At 41.0% G+C, this 12,874-nt stretch overlaps 1 protein-coding gene across 1 annotated transcript; it reads right to left on the bottom strand.

Annotated features, from left to right (window-relative positions):
* Positions 1-511: 511 nt before the first annotated feature.
* CDK1 (cyclin dependent kinase 1) lies at positions 512-12,228 on the bottom strand. Its single transcript, XM_063434957.1, has 8 exons — positions 12,131-12,228; positions 10,808-10,868; positions 9,724-9,880; positions 8,453-8,576; positions 5,427-5,597; positions 1,575-1,738; positions 1,323-1,464; positions 512-860 (listed from the first exon to the last, which is right to left on the bottom strand). The coding sequence occupies exons 2-8, from the start codon at positions 10,842-10,844 to the stop codon at positions 741-743; spliced, it is 915 nt and encodes a 304-aa protein (XP_063291027.1). The 5' UTR covers positions 10,845-10,868; positions 12,131-12,228; the 3' UTR covers positions 512-740.
* Positions 12,229-12,874: the final 646 nt, after the last annotated feature.

Here is a 12,874-nt window from a genome sequence, read left to right on the forward strand (position 1 = left end):
ATTTGGAAATGGTATCCTTATGGCAATCCCATTAAGGATTTCAAACTAGAGAGTTGTTTACTATACAACTGGAATTCAGAGAAAGGCAGTGTTTACATTACTGCCCATCAACACTTCTAGTTGCAGTTACTCAGACAGCCACTAGAGGTGCTTCCAAGGTCAGTGCTGAATACTCCCCATCGAGATGCTGATTGGCACAGCACATTTTTTTCACACATGCACAATAGCCTCTTAATGTTTTCCTATGGGAGAGCATTGGAGTGAGTCAAACATTTAAATCAGATTTTTCCAAAGGAAGGCCAGGGGGCGGGGTGGTGTCATACATCTAAATGGTGATTTTACCATTAAAGTGTCAGGAATACAGGGTGCTTTTTAATTTTGATAATTCAGCATATAAAGTCATCTAGACACATTTTTCTAGTGTTGGCCAGTAACTAAACCCAGTGTTGCATACATAGGCAGAATATGCGTAATGGTAAAAAAAATAAAAAAAACACAGAACATTGTACCATTATGTGTAATATAAAGAGCTTTATTGAAAAATGAAATGTCTTTGAAGTGACAGTTCATAAAGTAAATATTTACAATTTAGAGAATGGTGCATTAATTTAAAGCACTCAGACAATGCTGCAAGGCTTGCAGCACGACAGGAAGAAACACACAAATGGACAAACATTAAAAAATAAAGTGATTCACATCAGAACATCTGCAATGTACAGGCTGAACAAGTGTAGGAGAATCTAAGAGCCAGTCTTAATCTGATTTGCAGGAAGGTTGGACTTATCCAAGTCACTGAAGTATGGATGCAGCAAAGCTTTTCTGGCAGAAATCCTCCTTGCAGGATCATATACAAGCATTTTCTGTAAATTAAATACACACAGTCAACCAAGACCGCTTTTAAAGGACCATATTGATTATGATATAAAGCACATTTATAAGAGCATGAAATTCCGCAATGCTATACAACGGGAGGACCAACAAGTTGGTTGCAGAGGAACAGGGGAGGTTGAGGGCCCTGCTCAAACAAGCTTACATGCTAGAGGGAGTAGGTTATAGGGACACAAAGGGCAAGGGTAGAAAGTAGGTTGCTAGAATAGTTCTTCGCTGAGGGCTTACGGGGTTTATTTTTTGGATGACCGTTGCAGGAAAGTAAGCAAGGTGTGGGGAGAGCATGCCATTTACAATTTAATATGCTTTCCTGAAGTGGATTTTCTATTTTTTATGATTTGTCAGAAAAGAACATTGATACAGTCTGTTATGAAACCTTAGTCTTGCAATAAGCTTCTATTGGACCAAAGCCACAAAGAAACACCAATACTTACAGCAAGCAAGTCAAGGCCATCCTTGTCAATGTTTTTCACACTAGCGGCCAAGTTTCCTCCTTTCCATTTTGGGAATGTGTTTTTGTAGTCTTGTAATGACTCTACTTCAGGCCAGATTTCATTGTTTGGTGTCCCCAGAGCTCTAAAAAATAAATAAAAATACGGACATCGTAATAACCACAGGTTTGTAAAGATAACACTTACCTTTACAGTGTTGCTTCAGTTGCCCGGAAAATAGTAAGTTATACAAACCTGAATATTCTGAAGAGCTGATCTATTTCAGAGTCTCCATGAAAGAGGGGTTTCTTTGTAGCAATCTCTGCAAATATGGTACCAATGCTCCACATATCAACAGGTGTGGAATATCGCACTGATCCTAGAAGCACTTCAGGAGCTCTGTACCACAGTGTTACCACCTGCAACATCATAAAGTCATACTTTAGGTATGCTTATATGCAGCCATAGTGAATAATAGCAAGCATGTCATGTATGCCTCATCTATACCTTCTGCTACAAAATTACAGGAAGGAATCCAGTCCTGTTTCAAGCAGCATTAAAGGCTGCTGAACCCTTTACAAGAGTACTGAACTAGTGAGAACATTCATACCAAGATGTTGGCAGTAGAGTTAGGCATACATTCTGTACCATCTAGAGAAACAGCTATTTTTACCAGCAACTTCCAGCAAGCTTTAAGTTATTGAGGGCAGCTGTGAAGGCACTAAATCACATTATTCTGCCTTTTGTTTACTCTATCTGGGGCTAAATATTTATTCCAATAATGCCTTTTTTGTTTCAACACTGAATGTGGCTTGGTAACGTTTAGAGGCCCACGCAGGGGCCGTTCAACAACATGTAATACATTTCTTTGTACAGAACTGATGTGCCGCTCGGTGTCGTTTTTACTTTTTTAGGGCATGTCTAGCCCATGTGTAAAACATAACCAGAACAAAATCCAAACAATACAATACATGCTGCATGGCATATAAAACAGTTAAGTTTGTGCGATTCTAAATTCACCCATATAGGTTCAGTCATTGTAGTCGTCGGTGTAACATTCAAAGCAGTTTGTGCCATTTGTGTGTTCGCCATTACGTTTGGACTGATTTCGTACTTTAGTAGCTGCGGATGTCGTGTAGGTCTGTCCCTTAAGGTAATGTTCATCTATGTCCGTGTTGTGTACTCCCCAGTTGGGGACAATCTCCGTGGAGTTGTTGGTGGCCCATATAGTGCATTTTTCTCCCCCTCAAGGTTAGTCCCTAAGGGGCTTCCAGCAGGGTCGTGTGTGCAATAATGCCCTTTTAAAAAGTGACTTCTCTGAACATACAGTCTATTAGTGTGACAAACTGCCATTTGCCACTGGGCATTGGAGAGGACTGATTGCTAGCCTCCTATCCAGTGACTATGGTCCTGGGATGTATTGCCCTTTAAGAACTGCATTTGGGCATAATGGATTTTTATAATGCTGTTCCTGGCCCTTTAAATACTTTGGAGCAGTGTTACAACTTTTAAACTGGCACTTCGGATACAGTTGAAGTGCGAAGTCGAAGTGGCCGCCATTTGACAAACGAACACGTGGCGGCGGCCATTTGAACTTATTCATTCAAACGCGGTCAGCGGTGTGTACAGCCAAATCTATGGAACTGTTTTCGGCTACCCAATTGCACGAACCCGTACCTTCTTCGACACCACGGCTGGAGACCAAGTCCCGTTCGAAGATTTGAACGCTCATTCGAATGTGACTTAGTAATTTTCTCGGTGTAAAATAGACCGACCGCAGAGCCCAAATCCATGGAACTGTTTTGGGCATGAAAATGTGCCTGCGGTCGGTCAAAAGTGCCTTATACCCATCTCCTGAACGGCTTTGAATGATTTTTGGGTATGTTTGTATTTGGAATGTGCTGATTAATAATATGTAACTTATTAATATTGGATGGCTGTTTTAGAGTTATTAAAGTTGGGTAAAAAGTAGGTTTTAAACTGTACGTATAATTGGGTTACCTCTCAGGCTAAGGGGAGGAGATGTGTGGGATGTAACCATTGTGTGATTGGGGAATGTATAATTGTCTGTGAGCGTCTCCCTTGCAGGGGAGAATTGCATAAAAGCCGTGTGTGCCATTAAACCAGAGTTCTTCTTGACCCTCAACACCTAGTCTTGTCTCGTGCTTGGAGGGTACAGCTATATGCTACATACTCCCTTGAGCTTTAATCACTTAGCTCTTTTGAGAGCTTGATCCTGTTACGATCTCCTTGGAGGAGAGGTCTTTCCCACACTGTCCTGGAGGTTCATACAGGGTGGAAGGAAGACGGCGAGACTCCAGTCAAGCTACAGCGGTTGTGGAGTCTGCTGCAGTGCTTGAGTCCTCAGGAAGCGCTAGGAGCATCCGTCAACGGAAGGTATCCGTTACAATTAGTATTTACGATAGAGGTGTGTGAAGAAAATAGACTGAGTTCGGTATTTTCTTCTGTGTTCGTGCTTTTCTGCAGCATTTTGTTCATTTTGGATTTATTAGTTCAGCAGTTTAAAACTACCGAACACCGACCACCCTCCTGGCTCATTAACTTCAAAAGAACTGTCTATTAAGTGCCCTGGGCGGCCCATGTTCGTATAGCCGAATGCCATGTGGAACAGAAAACGGAGGCCATCTTGTTTGCACGAAAGGAAGCAGTGGGACTTGGTCGTCGAGTGTCTGGAACAAAAAATAAACGGACACTCGACCTCCCGAACCACCGCTGAAACTACCGAACGCCTGCTTCCTTTAGTTGCAGAACAGCCAGGAGGGAACCATTCGGTAGTTTGGTTCATACAAACAAGGGGAGCAATCGCTCCTATGAGCCAGCAGGATCCATTCGGGACTTTTATTTGTTTTATGCCATTTACCGAATTGACCGACTGCACACGCTGAATTTGTGGAACTGTTTTGGGCAGCAGCATCGAGTGTGGTCGGTAACATGACTTCCATACTTTGAGAACCCCTGAACCGATCTGGGTGAAATTTGTTGGTCTACCAGATCGGGGCAATCAGGGGATATGTAATCTGTGGGGATACCTTGTGTGGAAAGGGGTGTTCTAATTTTTGGGGAAATTGTGTGCCCTCTGCCTGGAGATAGAGTTATTCCTTAACATATCTCAATATCTCCCAGGCAGAGAGAGGGTGGGGGTTACTGTAAATCTGTATGTTGATTGGTTATTGTCTTTGTTTACTGTGGGAGGTACTCTTGCAGGAGGATTCTCATAAAAGCCAGTGTGGCCTCAATAAAAATGATTACGGTTACACCTTTGATGAAGTCTAGGCTCATGCTTGGGGAATAGTCTACTTGCTGGGGAGAATTGTCTTGGAAGCTGCGTTCATCCATCTCCTAACTGCAGTTATAGTCACTTATGCTCAGCTATTGGGAAAGGAATAGAAGACTTTTCTATCATAGCCTTTATATTGTAAGATCCTCTATTCCTTTTGGATTGGTTTGTCAATACTGTACAGCCCTGCCAATATGTTAGCACAATAGTACATTGTTGATATTCCAGTAGACAAAAAAAACAAAACCACACTGACAGGGTTATTCACCGAATTGTTACGTATTTGGAATTTATCATCTTAGGCCAAACTAAAGAGATCGTAGGTAGACTTTTCTTTGCCCCAATTCTGCTTTTGGGACCAGAAATCTGAAGTTCACTCTAAACCTCTGAGAAAGAAAACTTTACTGGGGTTGTCATTAAAATAAGTTATCAGGAACAAAAAGGGAATTTCAAATTTAAGATCAAAAAAACCTGAACTGGAAAGTTTCTCAGCTATGCTTCCAGATTGACTAATGTGGCCTTAAACATTCATTTTAAGTCTGCGAGTGTCTGGTAACATTTCTACCACTGTACCACTCGGGCAGTTTGTTTAAACCATCAAATGCCACACAGAAAGTCAGCCAGCTACAGCAAAACAATCTAAAGTGATTGCATTGGTAAAATAGGACTGTCATGTTAAAACATTCTTATGTTGACATACTAGAATTTGTAGCAATAAGAGGACAGACACTAGAGCCAAAAACCACAAGAGCATGTAATGCTTGGCTATGGAAAAGTTAGTAGCAGGAATCCATTGCAGGCAAACCTACCTCATGTGTGTACACTCGAACAGGGATACCAAAGGCACGGGCCAGCCCAAAATCTGCCAGCTTGATTACCCCTTTGCTGTCTATTAAGAGATTCTGAGGCTTCAAGTCTCTGTGTAAAACTCTTCTTGAATGACAAAATACAATACCTTGCAGGATTTGATATAAATAACTCTAGAAGACAAAAGAATAAGTTATGAAAAAACCACCCAAAGCAAATACAAAAACACTGTAAACCTAGATTAGCTGTAGAAGAAAAAACATACAAACCATTTTGATTGGTGCAGGGAGCATAATTGCAAATTTATGATCAAAAACAAGGTTTTAAAAGGCGCTTAATGAAATAAAAAAAAATATAATATAAGCAGCTGTATAACACTTTGTGAATATCCAACATCCACAAAACCATAAGTTGAATAAAAAAATAAAAACAATGTTTAGGTGACAAGCCCCACCACTTAAAACAGAAGTGCAGCATCTACAACCCTTTTCTGCGTTTGTCTTAAATACAGAGTGTTTCTTCAATCCGTGGGTACATGTAAGTGAAAACAGAGGCAACGATTTGGGTGCAGACTAGATAATTAGGTAGGTACATATGGTGCACAGCAAGAAAATTGCTCACCTTCTTAGGAGCCTGTTTAATAACTGGCTCCCAAATATGAATTTAGTATCAATTTTCAGGGTGACACTTCCCTGCAGCAACCAGGATGTGAGTTTTCAAATGAATAAAAAAGTGTGTGGGGGGGGGGGGGTGGAGATTTTGGCTAAAATAATTTTTCAATTTAAAGGGACACTAGTCACCCAGACCACTTCAGCTCAATGAAGTGGTCTGGGTGCAATGTCCCTCAGGTTTAAACCCTTCAGGTGCAGACATAGTTTCAGAGAAACTGCTATGTTTACAAAGCAGGGTTAAGCCAACCTCTAGTGGCGGTCTTCCTGAAATTTGCATCCACCGTGCAGAACGTCCATAGGAAAGCATTGAGAAATGCTTTCCTTTGGACTGTTAGAATGCGCATTCTGCTCCACACAAAGCTGGCGTCGGAGGAGAGGTCACCAGTGCCAATGGAGCCTGGCGCTGAATTAAGGTAAGCAGGAGCCCCCCAAGGAATATACACATACATACTGACACTATAGTGATCCTTTAAAATAAAACCCACTTAAGTCATTCCTCCACGTAACAGTACAAGAGGAGTTTCACGGATGTGGCTTTTTCAATTGGTATCAATGACGTTTCTCGGTTCTAAAAGGCTTGATGGCTCCTCAACTTTCGAACTACCTATGGATGTCCAGGTTGTCCGCTGTTGAGGAGCCATCCAGCCTCTTAAAACCAGAACACAGAAACGTCATAGATACCAATTGAAAAACCCACATTGGCGAAACGTGTCTTTGACAGTTACACGAAAGAAGGACTTCAATCGGGTTTTATTTATTATATTTAAAGTTGTCATGATTATCTCCACTTTGATTGATAAAAAAAAAAAAAAAAAAAAAAAAAGTGTACTACAACAAAAGTCATTCCCCCTCATTTTATTCATCATTTGAAAACTCACATCCTGGTTCCTGCAGGGAAGGGTCACCCTGAAAATTTAAACTAAATTCATATTTAGGGAGCCAGTTATCAAACAGGCTCCTAAGAATGTGAGCAATTTTCTTGCTGTGCACAATACCTACCTGATGACCTAGTCTGCACCCAGATCGTTGTCTTAGTTTTCATTTACATGTATTCACGAGTTGAAGAAACACTCTATTTAAGACAAATGCAGAAAAAGGTTGTAGGTGCCACCATAAAGGCCCTGAGGTCTTCAGCGTTTAGAGCTTGTATCGAGAAAAGGGCTCTATTAAATGTGAGTTTTTTCTAACTCACTGTGGAAAAATATACATACAGTATACATAGATTGATTTACTTACAATTTTGCACTATTTGTATAGGTTCTGTTTTTACTTACATATTTATACCCCATACACATTTAGGGGTATGTAAGAAATTTATTTAAAGCACTGCACTTTTCTGTTTTAAGTGGTGGGGCTCATCACTAATTGCAAATTTAATTTACTGTGCAGATTCCCTCATGTAAAAAAAAATGAAGGTGGCTCACTGCAGCATGCAAAGAATAACTGCTAATGTATTAACTTGTTGGCATCTTCAATATCACTAACTTTCAGTCATATCCTTGGTTGTGTGTATGAGGCACACATACGCCTTAAAGGGGTTCTCCCACCCTTTTTAATATCAAATAGAATAAACCCCAGTTGGCATTACACTATTGTCCACCCCACACCCCCCCCCGACACTCAGAGCAGTTTAAATGTAGCTCAGAGTGCGCATGTGCTCTGAGCCTGTGTAATCATCCAAGGGGGACAAGAGGGAGTAAATGGAGGTGGAAGGCCAGGGGATATACACATACATTTTTCTTTTTGGGAAGTGCTGGCATCTGTTGGCAGCAAGTGGTGTGCACGGACGATACAAGTAAAATATGCACAGAACTGACATTAGGCACCCAGAACAGTTCAGAGCTGCCCAAGTCACATGTGCTGGGGCTACAACTTTCCCCAGTACATAATTTACAATAAGTCCATCTCTCCACCCCTCTCCTATTTACTTTGAAAATAGGTTTAAAATTTCCTAAGGATGGAAGAGACTGCAGCTACACTTGTCATTAACACCTAGAGGACTTCAAAGTGGCCAAGAATGATACATTCTCCTCCGAGAAAGACTTTGTTTCCTCTTTGGATTGTTTTTCCCCATATAGCACCAATAACGTGTGAAAGGGATTGCTTGAAAGGATTTACACTTTCTTGCCAAGCCGAGTTGACTACAGGTGAAACAGCCTAGGTGTCAAGTTATAATCTGGTCATGGTTAATAAATGAGTAAATGTTTGGAGTTTACAACGAACTTTGACGCATGTTACAAAATAAACGTCTCTTGGCATTAAGTTCAAACCAAAAAATAAGAATGTCCAAATACATAAACTTGTTTAGGAGAGCAACGGATAAAGAAATAGCTTTCAAATATAAAAATCAGATTTACCTTAACAAGCATTGCATCTATAAATTGGCCACTTGGGATGGAATCTAAATATTTCTTCAAGTCCATGGAAAGAAATTCAAAAATAAGATACAGTCGAGAATCTTGCATTAGGACATCAAGTAAGCTGGAAAAGGGAACAAAGTGAAAATGCTCACATCAAGAACAGTTTGAATCGCATGCAGCAATTTTCACTGTAATACAAATATAGCAGGAGGGATTTTTTTAAGTCTTTAAAGCCTTGTCAGAAAACAAATACCAACAGGGTTATGAACTTAATTGAGAATTCCATATTTTAGGTAAATGTAGCCAAACTGGAAACAGACGACATCTTAGAGAATTTTTCCAAATAAACTATTCTGGCATAAATTTGAAATTCATATTTAATTCTCACTTTATGGAATAACCTGTAAAATAAGCCATGCTTTACACCATATGCCAGGTTTAAAAGTTTCAACCCTACAAAGACATTTGCCACCACAGATGCACATGAATACCAATTTGGTAACAGCAAGGAATGCCCATACATGTGTGAAGGGTACACACATGTACAGCCTATTGGTGTTAAAAGATCAATATTTGATTCAAGACAGTGTTTGTGGCAGATGAGCAGATAAAAGGATTATGGAGAGAGGGGAGAAAAAAAAAAAAACCCCAAGGTAAATAGGGAATTGTCAGTTCTGGTCAGTGTTCACAAGAACAGCAAATAAGCAAAATAATATAACAACACATTTTAGGGAAGAAGATGCTATGGGGGTATGATATAGATAGGGATACAGAAGGAAAATGCTTTAGCCAAGTACACTGGATCAAGGTAGACTGTCTGAAGTGACATGCAGTATCTGATCTACTTTAGGCACAAACTTTTGCAAGAAAAAAAATTTAGTATTCAAATTTTCTGTGCTCGCGAAATTGTTACAAAACTTAATGAGAATGTTATATCTAAAACCCAGTACTGCATTTCAGAAGTACAAATTGATTAATACTACGCTCCATATTAATCAAGGGACAAAACACTAAATATCTAGCAATCTGCCCCAGAGTAGTATTTGTTTAGAATTCAGATGGCTGTATTCATCAATGCAAGAGGGCGAGCAGAGTATTCAGAATTCAAGATCAAACCTTGGTTTCACCAACATTTAAACTGGCTGTTAAAGGAAAGAATTTATGATAAATAAAATCCCTGTCAAATATTTGTTTGCTGTAGTTTGCTATATTACAAGCAGGGCACAACATCCTCATTTAAAAATCATACAAGCAGAAACAATACATACCACACTATATTAGGATGTTGTAGTTCTTTAAGTAGGGAGATTTCTCGGATTGCTGTACTGGGAACGCCTTCCTCCTCATTTTCCAGCCGAATTTTCTTCATGGCAACAACCTGCCCTGTAGCCTTATGCCGACCCTTATAGACAACTCCATAGGTACCTAAACAAGGGCAGGAAGACAAATACAGTACATAAAATTCAATGCAAATCAACTGCCAAAAGGAATGCCATTACATCAGTGTTATTCACTCAAGTGTTGGGAGTTCAAAGTAAATGTCAAATTTAAAGGAACACTATAGTGCCAGGAAAACAAACCTGTTTTCCTGGCACTATAGGGTAATTAGGTCCACCCCTTCAGCCACTTTCCTTAAAACAGCGCCAGGCTCCCCCGGCACTGGTGACCTTTCCTTCTGCTGCCGATGTCAGCTCTGAATGCGCATGTGCGGCCAGAGACGCGCAGGCATTCAAACTGACCATAGGAAAGCACTACTCAATGCTTTTCTATGGACGTCCAGCATCAGTTCACTCTCCTGATTGCAGTGCCAATGTCCCTCTGCACGAGTCAAGTTCCAATCTGCCAGCCAGAACGAATACACATGCGTGCAAGTGCATTAGGACTAGCCCATAAGAAAGCATTAAATTGTGCACAAACGCACACTTATTTGTTTTAATGCAATTCTATTCCACCAATCATGCCTACCTTTGGGAGAGCTGGAGTGGATAATTTTACCTGGGTGACTGCAAGGAACAGTCAAAGGCAAGTAAAACTCCCCATGCACCCCGCAGATCTGTCTGTGGACCTATCCGCATTAAGCTTGCAATGTTATACATAGCAGGGTTAAAACAAATTGGCAACCTTATTGAGTGGAAGAGGTCTGGAAGACTATAGTGATCATTTAAGGCTTCATTCGGACATCAATTGAAGTCACCGTCATGCGAGAACAAAATCGCAGTCCACGGCCAGGTACAGAGATTTTCTAGTGCAGTGAAATTAAAACAGCCGCATTCCATGCATTATGACTTCCCTAGCTGTGTTTACATAAACCAGTCCTCAACAGGACCATTTACCGCTCCTAAAGACACTTACCCTCTCCAATTTTTTCGATTTTTGCATACTCATCCATGGCTGTGGATCTTTTGAAATATTCCTACAAAAAGAATATATAAATCAGTTACATCTAGTGACCTCCAAGTGTAATGTTTACATATATGTTACATGCATAAATTGAACCAACAGTATATCGAGGACATTACAGTAAAAAAATAAAATCCTAGATATGGGAAGAATGTATTTTTCTCATTATATGTATATCATGTCACTTTGGAGACATTGTCCATATAACACTATATTGCTATAATATTTGTAATGGAAGAATCACCCAGTAAACAATTAGGATGAAATATCCTGCACACAGTTTACAGATAAATAAACTCACATACCATACAGCAATCTTTGTAAGTAAGGATCTGTCATTCCACTAAAGTTGGCCACAAGGCAGAGCTGTAGTAATTCAGGCTGGCTTCTGACAGACTAATTTAATGAACTACACTTCTAATGATGCTCAGGCAGCATCCAATGAAATTCAGCTCAGGAACATCTAAGATCAGGCACTACCCATCTCAGTGAGAATACAAAGTGAATTTCAACATTTAAAGCCAGAGTAGCCAAGAAGAAACATATGCCTGACTTGAGAATTTCTAGCCTGGCTATTTTGACTTTAAATCCAAGTCACCTTTAACGCTAAACCTTAGTGAATAACCCTGGAAGAATACCTTCAGCTAGACCAGGCTTCCCCAAACTCCAGCCTTCCAGATGTTGCTGAACTACAACTCCCATGATTCTATGAGTGAAATAGATAGGCGGAGAATCATGGGAGTTGTAGTTCAGCACCATCTGGATGGCCGGAGTTTGGGGAAGCCTGAGCTAGACCCATATGATACCACAATAGCAGGGAAGAAGCCTTCTTCCTGTCCACCCTATTAAAACATATATGACGACATGACCTTTTCTCACATGGGCACTGGCCTATTAATACCCTGATGGAGTCCTACAATCCACTCAGACACACAGGAGTGGTCATATCTGTGTGATGGCTTCCTACCAGGCAAACCCTGGACCTCCAGATGATGCTGAACTACAACTCCCATGATCCTTTGAAGGAGACAGATAGCCAGAGGATGATGGGAGTTGTAGTTTAGCAACATCTATAGGGCCAGAGATTGCAGAACCCTGAATCAGACATTATACATAACACACAGACCAGGGCCTGCAATAGCACAGTCCATATATAATATACACATAGAATATATGTAACAGAGATCCCTTGCAGACAGGACTCCATGATAACTGGGTGGCTACTGATAGGAATAGGGCATTAGCCCAGCTAGCAGACGGGCCCAGCGTGCTTACCACAGCGCAGAGCGAGGCTTCCTTCTGCTGGATGAGCTGCTTACGAATGAAGCGATTTCAAACCAACCGCGCAAAGCGTCCAGGCCCCGGCCAATCACGGCCAGGGTGGATATTCAAAAGCGGCCAATTAGCGGCGAGCAGTGATGACGGCGCGAAAGAGCAAGGAAAGGGCGGCGGAGGAATAAAGACGCGGCCGGGCGTGTACACGAAAATGAGTCAAGTCACAGATTGACCCATAGGTTGTCTTTCACGGATGTCAGGAGAGAATGCTGCGGTCGGGTTTATTTTTTTTCTCTTCAATGCAAAAACAAAGTAAATAAAGAATGACGTATTAGCTGATCTGTTGGCAAGCAAAGAGAATAAGCTTATTGTTCCTGGAACATTTTATATCCAGGGCAGGGTAGGAGTATGCAATTCACACAATTCTACACATTTTGTAAGGTTATAATTAAAGGGACACTATAGTCACCCAGACCACTTCAGCTCAATGAAGTGGTCTGGGTGCCAGGTCCCTCAGGTTTTAACCCTTCAGGTGCAGACATAGCAGTTTCAGAAAAACTGCTATGTTTACATTTGGGGTTAGGCCAGCCTCTAGTGGCTGTCTTCTGGACAGCCACTAAAGGTGCATCTGCCACGCTGGAGGCATATTATGCCTCCATCGCGCAGAGCGTCCATAGAAAAGCATTGAGAAATGCTTTCCTATGGACACTTTGAATGCACGCGCGGCCCTTGCCACGCATGCGC

The sequence above is a fragment of the Pelobates fuscus genome, chromosome 10, assembly GCF_036172605.1.
Source record: "Pelobates fuscus isolate aPelFus1 chromosome 10, aPelFus1.pri, whole genome shotgun sequence".
Lineage (NCBI taxonomy): Eukaryota > Metazoa > Chordata > Amphibia > Anura > Pelobatidae > Pelobates > Pelobates fuscus.

What these genes read in the sequence shown, in the direction of transcription:
- CDK1 (XM_063434957.1), bottom strand. Translation starts at nt 10,844, where the DNA reads ATGGATGAGTATGCAAAAATCGAAAAAATTGGAGAGG. An exon ending in TTCGAGTGTACACACATGAG is followed by an intron (nt 1,739 to 5,426) that starts GTAGGTTTGCCT and finishes ATGATGTTGCAG; the next exon opens with GTGGTAACACTGTGGTACAG. An exon ending in CAGCTCTTCAGAATATTCAG is followed by an intron (nt 1,465 to 1,574) that starts GTTTGTATAACT and finishes TTTATTTTTTAG; the next exon opens with AGCTCTGGGGACACCAAACA.